The sequence below is a fragment of the Phyllopteryx taeniolatus genome, chromosome 2 (assembly GCF_024500385.1).
Source record: "Phyllopteryx taeniolatus isolate TA_2022b chromosome 2, UOR_Ptae_1.2, whole genome shotgun sequence".
NCBI classification, from domain to species: Eukaryota; Metazoa; Chordata; class Actinopteri; order Syngnathiformes; family Syngnathidae; genus Phyllopteryx; species Phyllopteryx taeniolatus.
The window spans coordinates 6,151,137-6,172,861 of record NC_084503.1 but is presented as its reverse complement, the minus strand read 5'-3'; the positions used below and the strand labels follow the sequence as shown (position 1 = coordinate 6,172,861).

At 46.6% G+C, this 21,725-nt stretch overlaps 1 protein-coding gene across 2 annotated transcripts; it reads left to right on the top strand.

The window, feature by feature from the left end:
- The first annotated feature begins 111 nt into the window (after positions 1 to 111).
- Positions 112 to 20,998, top strand: LOC133469452 (DNA-binding protein RFX7-like). 2 transcript variants are annotated; one of them, XM_061756570.1, is made up of 10 exons: positions 112 to 202; positions 281 to 646; positions 2,960 to 2,993; positions 10,037 to 10,128; positions 10,205 to 10,327; positions 12,674 to 12,794; positions 13,207 to 13,287; positions 13,369 to 13,600; positions 14,688 to 14,971; positions 15,631 to 20,998. In XM_061756570.1, the coding sequence occupies exons 2-10, from the start codon at positions 537 to 539 to the stop codon at positions 18,685 to 18,687; spliced, it is 4,134 nt and encodes a 1,377-aa protein (XP_061612554.1). In that variant the 5' UTR covers positions 112 to 202; positions 281 to 536; the 3' UTR covers positions 18,688 to 20,998. The 2 variants fall into 2 exon arrangements, with proteins under 2 accessions (XP_061612554.1, XP_061612562.1); XM_061756578.1 differs by having other exon boundaries at positions 185 to 202; positions 284 to 646.
- Positions 20,999 to 21,725: the final 727 nt, after the last annotated feature.

The window sequence follows — 21,725 nt, the reverse complement described above, 5'->3', positions numbered from 1 at the left end:
CGACGTTGCAAAACTGTGCACGCTGTAGTGCAAACTAGTGGAGCGGGGCTTCAATTACGTTGTGCTTACGTGTTGTTCCCGCCCCGCCCCGCCCCGCCCCGCCCCCCTCCCGACCGATTGCCGTGGACGCCACTGCGCATGCGCGTGCCTGACAGCTACTCCGCGGCGCACACGCACACGCACACGCACGAGTGCCAGAAAGGTGAGCTGCTAACTCGTCGTTCCTCGCACGTCCGCCCCCCCGCTTGGGAGGGTTTGACGCTTCTTTCTTTCCCATGAGGAGTGCAAAGTGCGGCGGGCCGGAGGGGCGACATGTCGGACGAGCGCTGCTGGCCGACGACCACCACCACCACCACCACAACAACAACAACAACAACAACAACAACAACACGGCTCGCCGATGATGATGATGATGATGATGACGCCGCCGCCGCCGCTGCTGCTGATGACGACGATGATGATGTCGGCTTAGCTCCGCGACGACCTCCCCTTGCTTAAGTGGGCCCGTCCACGCCTCCTCGTCGGGTTCGCCTGAGATGGCCGAGGAGGACCCCCGGCAGCAGCGGCGGCAGCGGCGGCGGCTGCTCTCCGGGCCGCAGGGCGCCGAGGTTGGGGCTCTGCAGCTCAGGATCAAGAACTCCATCTGGTGAGGGGGCGCTTTTGTATTTGCCGACCTTTTTGGGTGTCAAATCCCCTCCCGGATCTGGTCCCAAATAACAGTAAAACATCCGGACTTTGCAACATATCTTATATTATTTATTACCGTAGCGACATCGCTCGCACCTTAGAGCATCGCCCTGAAAAAGAAATAGCATACAGATGATTTGAGTTGAATTTTGTAATAGCCACCCTGCGAAGCAAAAACATACACGTGCCGTAAAGACTCTCCTAACTTCGGCGAACAACCCAGGCTAAACGCGGCAATTCCACCCTTCTTATTGGCCAGGGCTTTTTGTGCCAATAAAACAATATGAATTGGTGAAATGTAAATATGAGCGGGTCCACTGTATATTTCAGTGTTATTTCAATATGTGAGTGGTTTTGGATCTTGTGAGAAAGTTTGGGAACCTGTGATTCCAATGAACATTTGCTGGATATGCTGGGGCACTGCCTCACTTGCCCCGAATGCCAACTTCACTTCTTTCACCCCCCAAAACGGTGACCGCTTTTACGTTTGAAGCCTTCATAGGTTGATCTATTTACATGCGGGACAAATGTGGCTGTGCGACATCTGCGTAATACGCAGAATTCAACTCCTTCCTCTTGGGTAAGAATGAATGAATGAATGAGCACAACAAGGACTTTTGTGTATCCCAGCCGAGTCTGGGCGAGAGGTGGTGGAAACCTTTGACTGGCTGCCAGTCAATCGCAAGCTACACTACACTACAGACATCAAAGATGACATACAAGAGACGTTCCATCCAAACATTCCCACACCGGGCAATTTCGAACGATATTGCAGAAACGGACATGGGTTGTGAAATTGGAGAGGTTGTATTTGCTTGCTGATTTCAAATCACGTCTGGACCAAAATGACGCTTTTCTGTCTGAGCCCGAAGAAGCAAGACAAGGAAAGTGATTCGCCGCTGAGCAGGTGATGGAGGAGGGATGCCAGTGAGGGGAAAACAATACCCCGGTATCGAGTTACTGGAATTGAATAGATCCGTTTAATCTGCCGGTGGAAAAAACAGATCCCAGGTCTAATCTGTCGTACCCGCTCAATGTGTCCCGCAAGCAAGCTAATGAGAGACCGCCGGCCTCCCGCTAGCAGCGAATTCCAGTCAACTGTTCTCGGTGCGGCTTAGGGCCCCCGCGCTGACCCTCGCCGAGCCGGTGTCCTTAAACGTGACCCGCTCGTACCTTCTGTCTCGCTGTCAACAACAAGACGACCTGTCTGCAGATTAGGAATTAAACCTGGCCAAGTCTGCCCGCCGCCGCCGCCGCAATCCCGCTCTGAATGAGCCAAGCAAGCAAATATCGCAGCCGTTCATTGACGAACGTGTATTTGATATGTGGACGATTTGCATTTTCTCAACTTGTGTCAGGCCCGGTAGGGTTTTTTATGTGTGTGTGTGTGTGTGTGTGTTTGTACCAAAAACAAAACAAAACAAAAACCCACAATGGCAGCATTTATTGAAAGGCATCTACTGAATACGGTGGGCCACGAACGCAAACTCTCTAGTTTGGGATCCTCATTTGTTTGGATTTAAAAAAGGTTTTCCCAAATGGGGCAGCATGGAGGATAGCCGTGGAGTTTACCCATGAGTTTTATACAAAGTCTACACACCCCTGTTCAAATTCCAGGTGTTTGTGATATACAAAATGAAACCGAGATAAAAGAATTTCAAAACGTTTTCCACCCTTAATGTGAGCCGTTATCAGTACAACCCAATTGAAAAACCAAAATCTTTGTGAGAGGGTAAGTCTAAATAAACAACTGAGATTGTGGTTGCACAAGTGTGCACACCCGCTTATAACTGGGATGCGGTTGTGTTCAAAATGAAACAAACAATCCCATTCCAATTCATGTTAAAGGTGAGTCATTACACACCTGGCACCATTTCAAGTGGCTCAAATCAAGTAGGACAGGGGTGTGTAGACTTTGTATATAATGACGCCGATCTTGGTTTCCAAAATAAAAAATGGATGGAAATAATCAGTGCCACTTTCATAAATCATCTCATCCTTCCTGTCCAAAGTGTCGACGCATATTGCTCCAGTGTGCACAAACTTACTGTGATTTAATATCCTATAATATTGCAACAGACAGTATGACAATGTGAACAGCCTTGTCTTTTAACACGTGATAGCATGTGGTGGGCTACATGACCTGAAAGATGCTGAAGGGAGGGTCAACTCATGCCGGACATTCCTCTGCTTTATAAATAAATGCGCCAGCGCTCATGTTACATAGCAGCCTACGAGCGTACTCATTTATACTATTATCTCTTCTTTTCAGCAAAACGGTTCAATCAAAAGTGGACAACGTTCTGGTGAGTATTCTTTTGGTTCGATACGTACTTTTGTGCTTTTTATTCAACACTCAAATCCAACTGTAAATGACTGCCGACGTGACCGCCATCAAAACGAGGCGACGCGATGTGGCTTTTCGGCCGACTCTTTTATTTACTCACGTAAGTGGAACTACAGCGAGTGACCCCACTTGAGATACGAACCGTTGTTCGGCCAATTTCTTTCTTTTTTTAATAACTCCCACTTGAGCTTTACTGTCACGTTAAACATAAAACAAAGAGAATGACTTATTGAGTATCTTAAACAACAACATAGCTGCGCTTTATCTTAATGCTGAGAAAGAATGCAAAACACCATTGGCGGGCTAACGAATAGCTTTGGTGTCACAGTGTTATCAACTTTGAAGCGACTGATAATATTCCAACACTCATGGGCACCTATTCTTCATCCTCTGCGAAAAACGACTCATATTGCCGCAGTTTATTGAGGAGTTTTGAGTGGCTCCGTGTAGATGCGTAAGTGTATTATAGTGCCCCCTGGTGGCCGAGGCGCACACACCAGAAGGAGCTTGTCCAGGGGGATAGCCATTCCAATCCGTTGTTCCGTTCTTTACCTTCTATTTAATTAGATATAAAAAGAAAGTTCTGCGTGATGATAACGTGTACCTGTAGGCGTCCACTGTCTCGGTCAAGAAAAGCAGAAAAGTGAGTCAGAGACTAAAGTCCAAAGACGTTTTCACATCACAAAAACAACTTGTACAAAGGAACCGATTCCTATTCATTTCAGTTTGGATAACTTGCTTTTAAACGAGTTCATCAGTCATGAAATGTTCCCACACAATGTGCTGACATCCTTTTGAGGCACATTTTTCCAGAAAATGTAAGTTGAACTTCAAATGATATCACTTTTGGAGAAATACATTTGGGAGGTTCCACAGTATTGGGTGTAAAGATCCGCTCTGACTCGACCTTCGGGATGTCCGACCTCCCTTACTGTCATGACATCTCGGCTGCTTGCTGCCCCAGGAAACCTGCGGTTCCCTAACGACAACAACAATAACAGAGACGGGAATTAAAAAAAGCTTTAAATGGATGTGTTTATTCTTAGGAGTCCAAGTCGAGAAATGTCTGAGTGGAGGCACATGCTGGCACTGTATTTGCGTACTGTGCATGCAGTGGGAGCATCCTGAGCTACAGATTTGATTTCATTTGACCCCCGTCAGACCCTTTCCGGGGTATGGACAAAGTTCTCAATTGATTTCAATTCAATTCAATGCTTCAAGCATTGTGCTAACAGTTTGAGGAAGGTACTTCCTTGTTCCCGTTGGGCAAAGCGAAGTCCATAAAGGCCCACAGGGGTTCTTCGGTTTACGACAGCGGTGGCGACGTGACCCAGATTAGTTTCTTCACACTTTCTTTCACTAACCGACGCTAACGCTGGATTACTGAAAAGCAGCAAATACGAACGAGTTCAATGCGCATCGAGACCAGTGGGAATAGTGATATCTGAGCTCACAAATGTACTCCTGGACGAATGCACACCAATTCCTACAGACACAAGCCAAAATCCTGTCGAAGGACTTCCCAGATCTGGTTTTTAAAAAAAAAAAAAGAAGTGTACGTGTACAGTGGAACCCGCTGTTCGTGGGCAATCTGGACCATGCCTGACTCATTTGCCATGAGTTTGATTTTTGGGAAAAAGTGTGAAGTGGGAAAATACTGCCCCCTCCCCAAAAAAGGGGCTAAATTGCAAAAAAAATAAATAAAAGCAAATAGATGCCAAACTGTGATTGTAGGGGATCCACTGTACATGGTACATGCACCTGCGGTGAAGACTCTTGGTAACTTCCACTAACAACCCAGGCTAAACTTATCACCTCCCTGAGATCCAAAGATGCGAGTCTCTCAGCGGAGATTTGTCACTTCAACATACTTGCTTGACTCCAATGACTACTTCCCTATTAGGCAGGGTTTTGATGCCATCCTGTGACCTCTCGGGTGCTGTAGAAAGCGCAAAAACATGAATAGTTGAATTTGTGAATCGGGAACTGGGAATAGTTGATGATTCGTGATACTGTCTCAATACTTGTGTCCATATATGCTCAACAAAGAGTCGACCTGAATACCAAGTGTTCAAATTAGAATTTCTGGACCTTCCGCATTGCCCACAGCAACGAGAACAGTAACCAGGCGCATCAGCATGGTCGCTTGCCCCTTTATCCTTGAGCATCATTAGTACACAGTGCCGCTCTCTGCTGAGGAGGCAACGCCAAGGACGAGTCAGCCAAAGATGAGCGTGATGAATGTGCTTCAAAACATGCCGAAAAGGAAGGCTGGATTTTGGCTTTGTCAACAGTACTGTACCGCTAGGTGAAATAATATTCTGCACGCTATAGGTATGTGTGACACCTACTTTTTGTATGTTTGCGATGTGTTCCCATAGTGATGATCTGTATGTTTGTAGTTTACACTGGAGGGGGAGAACATGGATTAAACAAAGCCTCGCACAAACAGTCCCAGAGGTCACGCATAAGGTTACATGTTCGGTATTGACGTGACACGAAGGCACGTCTGTCATTGCAGTACTGTTGCTCGCCGCAAGGTGATTAGAAAATGTGTGCTTTTCCCTCATCATTCTACCTGAGCTTTGAGAAGTGGATATAGGAATTTGATCACACGCTGCACATTTGGCTCAATTGATGGAAAAGCCAGTTTGAGGGCGCATTTTTCTGCAACTGGTAGCTCAGTGATGAGAGGTGAGGGAATGAATGCCTCATCAACCAAGCTCATTCCAGGCAGGAACTTGTCAAGTTTAGCCTGGCCTGCGCTCTTACGACACCATCGGCAGAATCGAGGATGGCAACAAATCTCAGATCATGTTTTTCCGACTCACTTATTGTGTCCATATTTTGTCTGATATGCCCTCATCTGTCCATTTTATACAGCGCTTGGGTTCCAGGTGAGCTGGAGGTTATCCTAGCTGACCTTAGGGGAGTGGTGGGGTACGCACTGGATACATACAGTGCAAGAGAAAATAACTAGTCACGCTGACATTCGCACATTTGGCCAATGTTTTTGGAATGGCGGAAGAAGACGAACTACCTGGAGAAAACCCACGCAAACGTTGGGAAAATATGCCAACTTCGCGCAGGAAGAAGGCCTGATCTGAGATTTGAACCCAGAACCTCTTGAGGGTGAAGCAGATGTGCTTAGCACTCGTAGTAGATCAGTTGTACAGACTTGACTTTGGGTTGGGGTCAAGACCCATCGCTATGGAGGAAAACTATGGACATTTGGTCCGGCGTCGAGGCCAATTCACTGCTTCAGCACTGCCGAGTTGTGCTTGAGCAACGCACCTGACCTTCAACTGCGCAAGGCGAGTGATGACTCAGACCCCTCACTTTGATTTTTTTTTTTTTTTTTTTTTTTTTTAAGTGTGTCAATCCAAAATTTCCCATGGGGATCCAGAAAAGTGCGATTCAAAATATGATAGAAATATTCAATTGCCATCTTGGAACACTGAAGCTTCAAAAACGGCTAACTAAACCAACCTTCACTAATAGCTTCAATCACAGGAAGAAGGTTCTGAGTTCAAATCTATTTGGACTCGACTGTGTTTTCATGTTCTGCCCAGGTACTCCAGCTCCCTCCCACATTCCAAAAACATGTGCGTTAGGTTTGCTGAAAAACTCTGACGTGGTTATTGTGAATCAATCACAACCGGACTGTTCAGGTTGTTTTTAGAAGACTAGATAGGATGAGTCCGATGGGATGGTGTAGCATCCGTACCGAGACTTGTTAATATTCCATGTCGTAGTAACATTGGTCACGGAGGCACCTAAAGGTTACAAGTGGCTGTCTCGTCTTTGTTATTTGTAAACTAAAACTAAACTATTGAGTCTCTTGGTAAGGGATGAATTAACAGTTTTATAGTGTAGGTCTGTTCAGAGATGGTTTTCCAACCTTAACTCCTCTTTCCAAGCATCTTTCTTGTCTGTCCAGAATCTGCAAATTTCTCCTTCTTTCAGTTTTTCTCTGAGGTGCAGGTAGACAGCGGAGTCTTGACCTGAAGAGTTAGCCCACCTGCTCAGTGGTTGCTTGGCTTCCCCAACATATACACCAATTCATTCCTCACTCCATTCGAAAGCAATAAAAACACGTCATTTTCTGGGTCTTTGGGATGGACCAGCTTTTGTCTCAAGGTGCTACCAATTTTGAAGTGTACTGAAATGTTGTGTCGGTTAAAAATGCTTCTGGGTGAGCAAGTTTGAATGGTGTGAATCTATTTAGCCACTGAGACGCCGTTATTTTCCGACATTTTACCGGATTGCTTTCCTGTGTGTAAAGCACTGATGAAGGATGAGTAGGTTGAAATCGAGCCATAAATTTGCCGTCTTCCGAGATAGTATTAGAGCCGAAACACTGCAGGTACGTGAGGAGAGTGTAAGGTTGTAACACCTGACACTTACTGCCCATGCTCCTTTGTGTCGAACGCATAGTTTTTTTCCCCCCAACGAACAGTTTTAATCCATCCATCCATTTTCTACCGCTTATCCGAGGTCGGGCCGCGGGGGCAGTAGCTTTAGCAGGGACGCCCAGACGTCCTTCTCCCCAAGGAGAGGGTCCTTGAGGACCCTTCCAAGGGTGTAGAGCTGGTCCACTGTTCCACGGCCAGGACGAAAACCACACTGCTCCGCCTGAATCTGAGATTCGACTTCCCGACGGACCCTCCTCTCCAGCACCCCTGAATAGACCTTACCAGGGAGGCTGAGGAGTGTGATCCCCCTGCAGTTGGAACACACCCTCTTCTTAAAAAGGGGGGACCACCACCCCAGTCTGCCAATCCAGAGGTATTGTCCCCGATGTCCACGCGATGTTGCAGAGGCGTGTCAACCAGAACAGCCCCACAACATCCAGAGCCTTTAGGAACTCCGGGCGAATCTCATCCACCCCCGGCGCCTTTCCACCGAAGAGCTTTTTAACCACCTTGGTGACCTCAACCCCAGAGATAGGAGAGCCCACCTCAGAGAACCCAGACTTGTTGGTGGTGCACTGCCTTCCCCTCCTCGGACGCCAGACGGTGGACCAGAATTTTTCCACCGAACTCCTCCCATGTCCGAGTTTTTGCCTCAGCGACCACCAAAGATGCATTCCGCTTGGCCGGCCGGTACCCATCAGCTGCCTCAGTAGTCCCACAGGTCAAAAAGGCCCGATAGGACTCCTTCTTCAGCTTGACGGCATCCTTCACCGTTGGTGTCCACCAACGGGTTCGGGGACTGCCGCCACGACACACACCGACTACGTTATGGCCACAGCGCCGGTCGGCCGCCTCGGCAACAGAGGCGTGGGACATGGTCCACTCGGACTCAATGTCCCCCGACTCCCCCGAGACGTGGGTGAAGTTCTGCTGGAGGTGGGAGTTGAAACGCCTTCTGACAGGGGATTCTGCCATACGTTCCCAGCAGACCCTCACAATACGTTTGGGCCTGCCAGGTCAGACCGACATCTTCCCCCACCATCGGAGCCAACTCACCACCAGGTGGTGATCAGTTGACAGCTCCCCCCCTCTCTTCACCCGAGTGTCCAAGACATGCGGCCACAAGTCCGATGACATGACCACAAAGTCGATCATCGAACTGCGACCTAGGGTGTCCTGGTGGCAAGTGCACGTGTGGACACCCTTATGCTTGAACATGGTGTTCGTTATGGACAATCCGTGATGAGCACAGAAGTCCAATAACAGAACACCGCTCGGGTTCTGGTCGGGGGTGGGTGTTCCTCCGAATCACGCCCTTCCAGGTCTCACTGTCATTGCCCATGTGAGGATTGAAGTCCCCCAGCAGAACGATGGAGTCCAGAGCCCAAGCTGTGTGTGGAGGCGAGCCAGGGGGCTCCTTCGCTGCCAGAGAGGTGACATTCCACGTACCTAGAGCCAGCTTCTGTAGCCGGTGATCGGATCGCCAAGGTCCCTGCCTTCGGCCACCCACCCGCTCACACTGCACCCGACCCCTATGGGACCCACGTTACCCTTTCGGGCTGTGCCCCGCCGGGCCCCATGTTTGTCATCATAGGGGTTTTTGGAGCTGTGCTTTGTCTGGTCCCTCACCTAGGACCTGTTTGCCATGGGTGACCCTGCCAGGGGCATAAAGCCCCAGACAACTTAGCTCCTAGGATCATTGGGACACACAAACCCCATCCACCACGATAAGGTTGACAGCTCAAGGAGAACGAAGAGTTTTAATGTAGACAGTAAACGGAAATGTTCTGTTCTTGCTTGTGCTTTTATTGCTCGGTATGGCAGCACTGGGGTGACAGACAAAAGGCACAAGGCTCACGTTGTCAAGGTGGCTGAAAAACGTATCGGTGTCTCACAGACTCCGTCCTCAAAAAGACTAAAGACTCATTGACCAGCATGCTCTTTACCACTGCCTTGAGGTCCTTCTTTCTGGCTGCAAATGTACTGTCGAGCCCCCTATTACAGGACGAATAGAGACTCATTTGTCCCCAGACCAATAAAATTGCTAAATGTGTAACGTGACACAATAGTTAAGGTGTAACTAGTGCATCAGACTGTGCATCTTTGTTTTTACCTATCAACTTTCTAGGTCTTGTCTGCATTGTGTACTTTTAAAAAAAAAAAAAATATTTTTTTTTAAAATTAATTGTCTTGACTGTTTGAAACTATATTTACTGTTTCTAAGGTGTCCTAACTGTCTTTTACCCCATCTGCAAGACAAGGTTCCCTTTGGGACAATGAAGTACCCGAAAGCGAACCGAATGCAATTGTGCTGACGCCGCAACGCATCTGATCTAATTCTCCCATTAGGCGCACTTTGGCCGTGTGAACACACGGAAGCGTCCCACTTCGGTGAGCTCGGCCACGGTTACGCCGCCAATTTATTGGGAAGCCATTGTGACTGACAGGCGATCAGTCCACGGTGTCAGCTGAGATCGATGGCTGCGTTGATGCCTTTTCAAGTGCAAAGAATGACCTTTGCCCTTTGTGGAAGATGATGTTTTGTTGATGAATGACATTTTCTGTTTCCCCCTTTCTCCTTCCACAGCAAGATGTTGAAAAGTTCACAGACATTGAAAAGCTCTACCTCTACCTTAAGTTGCCTTCTGGTCCCATCAGCAGCGGCAGTACTGAGAAAAGGTCAACAATATCACAAGTCATAGTTGGTGCGAAAGACTTTCATGAGTTCAGTCAATGAATGAATGTGTTTGATCAGTGATCAGAGTGCCGTGTCGTCAAGCCGCACGCAGCAGATGCACGCCTTCAACTGGATCCGCAATCACTTAGAGGAATACCCGGAGACCTCGCTCCCCAAACAGGAAGTCTATGATGAATACAAGTGAGTCCTTTCCAATGTTTCTTTCTTGAGAAGAACGGAGGCTTTATTACTACCAGGCACATTAGTTCATGACAGCCACTAACGTTAACATCCGAGACCTCCAAATTGCTGCCAGCTGAAGCATCTTTATAAATAGGCGCTGCAGTCCTGAGAATCACAGCGCAGCATGTGCTGGTAATATTAGAATGGAAAGTCTGAGACAGCCATTGAAATGCTCTGGCAGTGTTACGTAACTTGTCTTTCGAAGTCAACTCGATTCAGCCCCCCTCCCCAAACACACACACACACAGATATATACTGGCGCCTTTGGGGAAGGATCACGATGTGAAACACTCCTAGACATAAAAGCTTTGATTGGTATTTCATTTCTATTTAATAACTGATAACCGCAGTTGCCGTTGTGCGCCGCATTGAGCACCTTCTGCCGAGAATCGACCAGAGTCTATAGTGTACTCGCCAGCCGCGTCGTCAAGTACACCTGCACGGTGTAATTCCAATAGAAGAGCTATATCAAAATGTGGCCCTTATAAAAATAATACTTCTCCGTTTGCACTAAGGCTGCAGCTACCAAATAGTTTTAGAATACATTTTTCTTCAGATTGTCCCATCAATTAATCAAGCAAGCGAATAAAAATGTATTTTGAATTCTTAAACAACAAAATGTGCAGGTATTATTTTGGTTCACTTGGGGTCTCCATGCTCATGTTCCACACTATAGTATCTGTGACATTGAGTGTGTGGGGCCTGGCCTCATGACTAGACCTGTCGCCAAAACAATTTTTTTAAGACAATATATTGTCCCAAAAATTACGATAAACGATAATATTGTTGTTGTTTTTTATGCTCTGAAATTATGAAAAATGAGGCCCGCCCTCATCATTTTTTGCTTTTAAATCAGTATGGTTTTTATTATTATTAGAATTTCCTATCAAATGGGTTTTCTTTACTCAGTGATATGGCTTCCCCTGAGTCTGAAATAAAGAATAAAGAGCTGCAAGACCAGCCTGGTTTACATGCGCCCTTCTATTCCAATTCTAATTACTTTAGAAGGCCAAGCCGAATGAAAATAAGCAAATGGAATTTCATTCGCTTTCACAGGGGTGGAATATTCCTTTTTTTCCAAGCCAACCAGAAATACATTTTCACTATGTATGCTGTCATTTTGGAATAGAGCCAGGAAGCGCTCAGTCTGGGCATGCTTCATCTCCACGTCAATGGACGGTGACGTCATAGTTGACGCACGCCGTAAATATGGCTGCTGCCGATGGATCTTGTTTTTAGCTACTTAGAAGTTGTTGTTTTTATCAAGCGTTGTTTTTTTTTGCTTTGTTGAAATAAATGTATGAAACCACTCCCAACTACTGTGCTGAATAGACGACGGACCTCCATCTTGAGAAATGACGTGACGTTCACGACGAAGTGCGCATGTCACACCCGATCGGACTAGATCCCCTCACATGTAAACAGTTGACCAGCGAGCTTCAATCAGATTGATTTCAATCGGAATGACAAAAAAAAAAAGTGTCCATGTAAACTCGGCGACTGTGTACAGTAGTTGGTCCGCTGAAGACGAGCCCTTCACCTGTCAATCAAATATACATTGACGTTCGCTGTGGTCAACTATTGGCCGAATAACGTCTGCCACTGAGGTTATACTTAATAAACAGTTAACGTCCCCGCTATGATGTTTTAAACGACAACGGCGCGGTGGAGCGAGCAGTTTAGCTCCTTAACTCGTTAGCTCGTAAGCTAAAGACACAACAACAACAAACCTGTAACTTTCACTTGAGTGTCTCTGTTGTCTGAATGTAGGCGTCGCACGTGGCGCGAGGCTGTAGAATATCGGACGGAGCCAACTTCGGCAACAGTGTAGCGGTCCGCCGGCGTTCCATGTGCCCACTAGCGGCTAGCGGCACAGCCGTTCAACTCGCCCACTGTGTTTATCTGCGCGCCGGCTCACCACAACAATGACAATTTATCGAGTCCGTAATTAACGTGACAGTGATGTGGGAGTCAGCAAATGAGAGCGTGGCTGTTGTGAGCTCAGGTTAGCGGCTAGCTTTTAGCCAGTCTGCGTAGACGTGCTGTTGTGGTAAGTCGGTTATGTCGTGTATGGATCTCATTCGATTGTACCGCACACCGTGTACATCTTTGGGAGTCCGCCCTGTCAGTGAGATTCTGTTGCCACAAACTCTGTGATGTCCATCGAAACATGCTGTGATCTAATCCTGCTTCATAAAGGACATCTATTTATTGTTTGAATGGACACAGGCTCCAATGAATCAATTTAGTGTACAGTTTCTTCCAGTTCTTTTTTTTTTTTTTTTTTTTTTTTCCCCCCTTCAGGAGCTTCTGTGACAATCTCAACTACCATCCACTGAGTGCTGCAGACTTTGGAAAAATGATGAAAAACGTCTTCCCCAACATGAAGGCGCGTCGACTTGGCATGAGAGGAAAATCCAAATATCCTACACTGGAATGGACTGTAACAGCCTGTCTCTATTCACTGGCCATCTGCTCTTACAGTTCATAAGCTCGCTAAATATAGACGTGAAATGAAATAAATTCCCCCTCTGAAGCAGGGCCATAATACACAAGTGCTCGGGGGGGAATTCGCTGTGATCTTGACCTTCATGACGCATGACACTTTATTTCATTTTTTTTTTTTTTTTTTGGTTTGTTGTCCAAAACTTTACATTCATGACCATCAGTCACCCAGAGTGCTATCATTGTGTTAAAGTAAACCATATTTCTATATTTCTATGTCTTATAATATGGAGTTTACCTGTACTTATACATTATATATTTACAGTATAAGCAATGATGAATCTAATCTGTTTTGATTGGACACATATTTATCTTAACACTGCCTCACATATTGCTATAGCGGACTGCGGAAGAGACCCTTTGTTCACTTTCCGTGCTTACCAAGTCTGGAGTTACACAAAAGTGGAGAAGGAGTGAGCCCATTTTCATCTTTCATGAATTTCTCACCAACGCATAATAAGTAGCAATATAAGCCTGCATTTATTGTGTTCCAGCTGCAACGTGACGGACTGGACTCAGCGGGCCACCTCGGCGGCATGACGGAGGAGGTTCGCTTTGCGGCTTGTGATCTGGTGTGCGAGTGGGCTCAAAAGGTACTGAAACGGCCGTTTGAGGCGGTGGAAGAGTTGGCTCGCTTCCTGGTCGACAGCCACTACATCAGCAACAAGTCCCTGGCAGCTCTCACCATTATGACAGGCGCAGCAACAGCAACAGCAACAGCAACAGGTGAGCGGCTGGTTGTCGGCCCTTCGTGCGCACGTCCAGCGACATCTGGTGGCAGTGGCTTGGTGCTGCTCCACTTGGCTCTGAGCATATATTCGCTGGAGCATTTATGCGATAGCTTTGACATCTATCTTAAAGTAATAGTATCCTCTTTGTCCTCAATTTAGCGCACTAGTAGAATGACTGTATCTTACTAATAAGTTTGTTTTCATTGTTCGTGCCACTCTTGGGCTAGGATGTAATTAAACCTTAGTAAACTACTGTGCTGCACTAGTAGCAATAATAGACCCAACTAGTAGAATGTGTCACACACTGGTAGCCTCCACTGGAGACTAGCACTAAAATGCCTACTAGTGGTTTTGCCTTGCTCGTTAAGCGTGCAGTAGTGAAAAAAAAACATTCCTAGCAAGATCCCCACTGGTTGCCAGCTCGTCACACCTACGGACTATCTGTATTCTGCAATTAAACTCACGTGAATGTTTTTGGAATGTGAGGCAAAAGCAGCGTGCAAAGAGAACTCCCACTCAAGCGCAGGGAAAACATGCGTGCCTTGAACCCAGAACCGTTCAACTATGAGGCAGTCATGCTAAACACTAGGCCCACCGTGGGGCCCCAAGGCAATACATTATATTCTAATCAGTAAGAAGATTTGAATGCGAGTGGTAAGAGTGGAACATTGCTCACAACCACTCGGGCAGATTTCCAACCTTGAATGAGCCGAGGCACATATTTGACATGAGACAAATCTCCCGGTACACCGCCAAACAAAAAGGGCAAGAAAAGCATATGGACGGATTATAATGATGATCTTGTCTTACTTTACTCACAAATCTGGGCCTCTTTCTTCAGGTGAACACAAAGCTATTATTACCCGAATGGCTACAGGTGGATCAACAGATTATCTTTGTACCTTCCGCTATCTAGTGGGAGAGCATGTCATTGTTCTACCCGTCACTTCACATCACTGGCGTAGAGAGATGAACCGAGATACATGATTTGTATTGGATAAATCATAATTCCCCACAGCACAGCTGATTACCTTCCCTGACACGACACACTTTTACAGAATGGAAACTTGATTTTATTTCAGAAGTTAACCCTTTGCAGACGGTCTCAGCTTTTGTGCCCACCGCCGACGCACACTGCTTCCAGCCTCAAACGACAACTCTGTCGTCTCCGACTGTCGATGCCAAGCAGCAGCTCCAGAGGAAGATCCAAAGGAAGCAACAAGAACAAAAGCTGCACTCGCCCGTACCCGGAGAGGGTTCCATCGAGGCTGGAGATGACAGCTGTGGGCAATGTGCTAGCCCAGTCTCGCCTCCTCCTCAGCCAACCGTTGGCATTGTGGTCACTGCTGTCCCAAGACCTCCCGCGGTGAGAATTCCCCCCACCCCCGTTATTGCTTTTCCATTTATCCTACACAAACGAAAAGTAAAGAATAAAACACTGACAATAAACTAAAAAACATGTTGAAAATGTCATCGAACGTCGTTTGGACTTGACTGAAGTCAAGCTTTGGAAGAATAAATTAGAGAGGAACAATTACGTGATTGATTATCAAAGTCATTGATAATCGTTCACTTAAAATTGTCCGAGTCCTTGTAATTTCAGCCTCCCAACGAGAAATATTCTCCGATTTTCTTGCACGAAAGCAGACTGATTATCTGAAGTAAGACACTTGCAAACATCTGCCCAATTCATTGAAAAAAGTATTGACAGATTATTCAATGATTAAAATAATCATGAGTTGCAGCCCTAGAATAAATACTATGAGGAAACCATATATAGAAATGTACGTACATGCCATTGGGTGGAGTGTTGGTGCGAAAGGAAGGACGTACGAGTCAACCATTCCTTACAGCCATTGCTGCTACTACGACAGTTTTCGGAATTGAGAACGAAAGAGTTTGAAAATCACAAAGAACGTCTGAGATTAATTACTCAGGTGATTAAAAAAAAATGAAGTCGTCGTTGTCAATGGTTAGCATGTACCATTTTAATCTACAGCTGAGTGATTTGATTCTTCTGTGTAGACGCAGCAAAGCCCCCGGCTGATGTCTGCCAGTCCAGCAGGAACCGAGGAGAGCAAAGTGCTGCCTATAAACTTCCAAGTGGTGACCCAGCCGGTTCAGCCAGCGAAACAACCCTCAAAGACCTCCCAAAATATTCTACCAAGTCACGTGGGGGAACGCACAGCTCGGCAACGCTATCCTCAAATCCTTCCCAAGCCAGCGGCCACCCCTGCTGCCGTCGCTTTGTGCTCGCCCTCCACCATGATTATTGCCAACAACCCCGTCAAGACTGTGATGACCACGTGTCACGTAAGTCCCGTCAGTCTGCTCAAGATGACAGCCATATCCCTGGCACCCCACGGCGGCAACGCCGCTACTTCCCTTCCAAACAGCACAATGAGGCCAGCATCTGCAGGCGTCAGCAGCTGCAGCGTGTCAGAGGATATCCTGAGATCCCGTCAAAATACGAGGAGCACCTCCGCTCTCCCCACTCTGGCCCCGATGACGAGGCCTGAGCCTGTTGACACGCATGACATTGATGTTGAAATGGAAGTTGAAGATATACACAAGAACAGACAAACTCAAAATGGGAGCGGTTTAATGATGCCTCATGGGGCTTTAGCGCAGAGGGCTGCTAGCGTGCCCATACCTCAAACTAAAGTCTTCCAAGCCCCGGAGGAAACATCCGGCACGGAATATGATGTAAATGTCCGCTTGAGCAACAACACCGCAGCGGCCATTGAAGCTGGCACTAACATGAATAACAACACAACTAATACAAGCACTCTGAATTTAGCTCCTTCTTCCTGTCAGAATATGAAAGCTGCCTCTGTATGCAACACCGACATAGTATCCTCATTTGGAGAATGTATCTATGCGACCAAGAGCTTCCGGAAGCGCTCAGGCCTCAGCCCAGGCCCAGTCTTCTCTCCTGCCAAAAGGGCTTTTCTGTCCCCACACCCGGAAGAAAGCACTGCTGCTCTCGGCCATGGGAGTCGAAGACCTGAGAGTGCACCGGTTACCCGGGAGATGGAGATGAACATTAACTCTCTTCTCCCCAGTCATGTCCATACACTTGGCAATGACTCTTTCAGAGCCAGCGGCTTCTTTGCTGTTGCCAAAACACAGAGCTCCATGCACGGGAAAAACACTTGCAATGTTCTGGAAACCTCTGTCGGTCACCCATCAATCCAGCAACCAGAGGAGCACATGATGTCTGACGTGCATTCCATGCCTCATAATTCCAATTTGTCAGTCGGTCTACAACATGTTCAACAACAGACCTATGCTCTAGCCAACCCTGTTCCTGGACCCCTGGATTTTTTGGATCAAGCATCCACGGCAAGTGAACTCCCGACGCGGACAGACGTAGAATACTTCTCGTTTGACGATGATGTCACTCAAGACAGCATCGTGGAAGAGCTGGTCCAGATGGAAGAGCAGATGAAACTTAACAATAAACAACAGTTTGGAAACAATATCACGCTGCAAGGGCAGCAGGCTCCGATGGCACATAACATGATGCCCACCAGTCAGACAATAAACACTTTCTGCCATGCTGCAAACAGCAGTGGCGTCAACAATTTAGTCCAAACACCAACACCCACTCCCACGTCGGAAATTACAGGAGTTCAAGGCTTGACCAGAGAGAGCCCCCGCTCGCGCGTCACCCCCGTAACGCCAGTCGACAGCACCCTCGGCAGCAGTGGACACACTCCGGTCGGTACGCCGCTCTCCAACTGCGGCAGCGCTGTGCCTCCCAGCCCCGTGGAGTGCAGGAATCCCTTTGCATTTACACCCATCAACTCCAGCATCACGAGTTTCCACGACGGCAGCAGCCCCGTCAAACCCATGCAGAGGCCGACAGCCACCCACCCGGATAAGACCAGGCTGGACTGGATGAATAATAGCTGCAATAGCAACAGCGGGAGCTTAAATAACTCTAACAGCACCGTGGGAATCTTGCCCAGCTATCAGGGCCTCATAGATGACCACTTTCAAAAGCCTCACGCCTTCGCTGTCCCTCACGCAAGGCACCACGATGGCCGTCTTGGCCGGTTGACTCCCGTTTCCCCTGTGCAGCAGCAGGTAGCGAGCATGGCTAACACGACCACGCAAGAGGGGTTCGCCGTGCCTGCTCCTCTGGATAACAAGACCTCCAACCTCCTCGCTACCAGTGGATCTTTTCGATGTCGCAGTGTTAGCCCCGCCGTACACCAGAGGAACCTGGTAGGGAACACGGGAACCTGGGGCCTTCACAATATCCAGCAGCAGCGTGTCTCCCCGTTTAACTCTCCGGTGACGCCTGAGGTGTTGAACATTTTAGCCAACAACCAGGGAAATCTTGGGGTGAGCAGCGTGGCTCAAAGGAGTCGCTCAGTGCCCCTCAACATCATGATGCAGACGGAGGTTCTACCGATGCCGGCTCAGCAATGCAGCGGCAACAATATCACTGATGTCCTTCTGAGCAAGCTGGATGCAGACCATGACCCTGTGCGGGTTACGGGCATGAATCATTTGCCTTCCGGCTATACGGCACGCATGAATCTCACTCAGATCCTCCAGTCTGAGAATGTCAGCCCGATCCCTTCGGACTCCACCGGCGGACGCGTGTCACTGAGGCCCAATTACCTCAATAATGAACAAATGTTTTTCTCTGCGAGCGACGGCCGAGCGCAGTCGACCTCTGGGGGGCAGCATCAGCAGCGGCAAACTTTGAGTTCACAGCGACGGCGTTTGGGTTTCAGTGACACCTTAAAAGACGCCCCGCCGGACAGCAGCCTTCATGCCGGCAATCGGCTGGTGCCACAGGTGTCGGAGCTAGCGGCAGGAGGGGCAGATTTTCCCAACGAACTCAGAATGACTTCGGACTTCTCCAGTAGCATCAATGACCTTAATACGCTGGATGCAAACCTTCTGTTTGACCCCAGTCGTCAGCAAGGGCAATATCAAAGTGCTGCTCCAGAGGAATTGGACAATCAGCCCCTGTTTCAGCAAATCACCGGCGGCACGACACATTCTGCTGGACTTGAGTGGCTGGAGAGCAAAGATCACACAACTGTCGGTTTGATGGGCTGAGAGCGGAGCCTCTGAATATCACGTTGACCATGTTGAATCTGTGCTTTCCGTCGTCGGTTTGATGTGTTGTAACTTTTTAGTCAAACACTGGACACAGTGAGGTTTGTCCAGTTTAAGTGCCGAGCGATGCTGAAATGATGCTGCAACCCTCTGATCAAAATGCTGGCCATTTCTCGTGTTGTTGCTGTAACAGCATTTCTGACGCATACATGATCACAAGCTTGTGATAAAAGGATACCTTTTTCAAATGTATTTCCATCTCTTTTGTAGCCCCCAAAAAACTGCCATTCAAAAATGTTTTGTATTTTCTGTAGATGATCAAAACATTCATACATTTGTAGAATATATTCTACATCGATGACGGGCATTCATTCGTGAAGTCTGAAAAGTGATGCTTGCCACTGATGACATTTTTAAACAGGGCATTCTAAAAGGTGATCCAATCTAAAGCGATGCCACCGAGGCCAGAGGAAACACTTTGCAGAATATTTAGCAAATGTAAATAATAATAATAATCACTATTATATGTGTGTAGAACGTTTAGCATGGTGTATACTTTTTATACCAGGGGTGGGGAACCGTTTTCCTATCAGGGGCCATTTCAATCCTCAGAGGCCATACTATCCATCCATTTTCGTCGCCGCTTCTCCTCACGCGGGTCGCGGGCGTGTGTGCTGGAGCCTATCCCAGCTGTCATCGGGCAGGAGGCGGGGTACACCCTGAACCGGTTGCCAGCCAATCGCAGGGCACAGAGAAACAAACAACCATTGGCACTCACATTCACGCCTACGAGAATGAGTTGTCAATTAACCGAGCACGCATGTTTTTTGGGGATGTGGGAGGAAAGCGGAGTGCCCGGAGAAAAGCCACACAGGCGGGGCCGGGGATTGAACCCCGGTCCACAGAACTGTGAGGCAGACGCTCTAACCGGTCGTCCGCCGTGCCGCCTCAGGCCATACTAACTTTATGAAAAAAATATGATGCAATGATCAAATACATTTCTATTCTTATGTCTTACGAGAATTTGCATGTTCCTTTTCAGTTCCGTTCCTCCGAGGTGCTACTTTTGGTTGGAATTATGTAGCAGGGCCAGATGAAATGCTCATATACGGTCCCTGAACAGATTCCCCACCCCTGATTTGTACAATCTTGTACAATGTCAAGGTGGATCACAGATGGAGCAAATGCAGGTTATCTAATAACCAGAAACATAACTGGATGCAATCCAGCCCTCCACGTGTGTAAAAAAAAAAAAAAAAAAAAAAACCCAAAAAAGTCCCATAAGGTCGGTTGCCTGTTTATGATCAGATATCCATAAACTCACTCCTTATCCCCAAAGAGATAGGCCATATACAAATAAGAGTTAAACTGAAGCCATAATGCACTTTGAAATGGAATCATAGCTAACTAAAGGTTTCAAAATGTTCAAACCATGTTTAACGTGTTGCGTGCAAACGAAAGAATGGCAAAATATGCAATGAGATGATAGCTGGATGAATATGATCGGGGCAATTGTTGTGATCATCCTGCACAGACAATCTGAAAGTCGTCTATTAATTCTTCGACAAAAAACAAAATGCACTGTGCTTTTTCTCTACAAGTCCTGAATCAAAACAGTAAGAAGGCCTTATGTCCATACCAAAGATCCATTTGAAAATGCACTAAGATCTCGTGTCATGAGAGACTCCTGTATTGAATGGTGGACATATTGACGAGTTTTGAAGGGCTATAACATATGATGTTGTACGAAGAAGACTTCGCTAATTTATGTATGATTTAACTTTATTTATTGTACAGTTGGAGTGAATGTGTTTGACGTCAAAACCATTTCATCTTGCACTGTTATGTTGTTTTAAAGGCTGCATAATATTAGCACGGATACGGTTGAACTGTTTTTCATTTTGCTGTATGTCAGGATAACTCGGATGGTGTCATGCGCCGATGCGTAAAAAGAATAGCAATTGTTTTTCAAGTAGACGAGAACAGTTCTTTAAACTTATTTCATTGTAGTTTTGAACTTTCATTTATATATGTTAAATCTCTACTGTTTTTTCCTGTTGATTTTTATTGTGTCTAAGAATATGTAATTTGGTTTGCACTGATATTTATGCTCTACAGACTTGACTACTCTTGGAATTGGTTCAGAGCTGCAGAACTGCCCTCCACTGTAGTTGTTATGTTGCCGTGTCGAGTGAAAATGAATATATTTGATGTGCTTTTCAAAGGGGAAGTGCTTGGTTTTTGAGGTCTTTTTAAAAAAAAAAAATAAAAAAAAATAAAAATGTAATAAACCATTTTAAGTACACCAGAATGCTGCAATGAGTAAATGTCTGCATGTGGTAAAGATGTGGTACGTGAAAGAATCGCCCAATTAGAAGACAAACTTGAGAAGGCCTTTTATTGTCACAATGCACATGAATAATGAGAGTGAAAGCAGCTCCTTCTCCATTGCAGATTAGAAAAATAAAATGAGTAAAATATATATTTACAACAAAGATAATGAGTAATGCAAGAAGATGAATAGAATTGTGGTCTCAGTTGTAGAAATTCACAGTATATGAATTATTGCACCGATACATTGAATATTGCACAGTGGGTGAAAAAAGCACACATGGAGGTCAGGGTTGAGACGGGGGAGGGTGGGTTTCATGTCAATTTTCTGACATGTAGGCGCAGTGTTAATGTTGAAACTATGCATAATGTTACAGTGGCTCTGACACTAGGAAATATACTTTTTGGGAATAAAACCTCTGTTTTTGATTAACACTTGGGCATGTTACTGTTTTTAATGTTGGTCATGGTAGTACTAGAGCTAAGTATTTTTCAAGTGGAACACATCTTACCCGTACATTTTAGACAATTCTGTACTGTGTATTTCCAACTTTTGTGTTTGGTGAATGGGCAATATTTTTTTCGGTTCCCAGTGCAAAAATCAAGGTACCGGAATAGGTGTGTTGGTGTAGGTTTCTCATTGCACAATAGTTTGCCGAACAAACCTTGAATAATTGTCGCAGCCATTTTGCACTGTTGTGACTCAC

What these genes read in the sequence shown, in the direction of transcription:
- LOC133469452 (XM_061756570.1), top strand. Translation starts at nt 537, where the DNA reads ATGGCCGAGGAGGACCCCCGGCAGCAGCGGCGGCAGCGGCGGCGGCTG. An exon ending in GAAGTCTATGATGAATACAA is followed by an intron (nt 10,328 to 12,673) that starts GTGAGTCCTTTC and finishes TCCCCCCTTCAG; the next exon opens with GAGCTTCTGTGACAATCTCA. An exon ending in CTGTCCCAAGACCTCCCGCG is followed by an intron (nt 14,972 to 15,630) that starts GTGAGAATTCCC and finishes TCTTCTGTGTAG; the next exon opens with ACGCAGCAAAGCCCCCGGCT.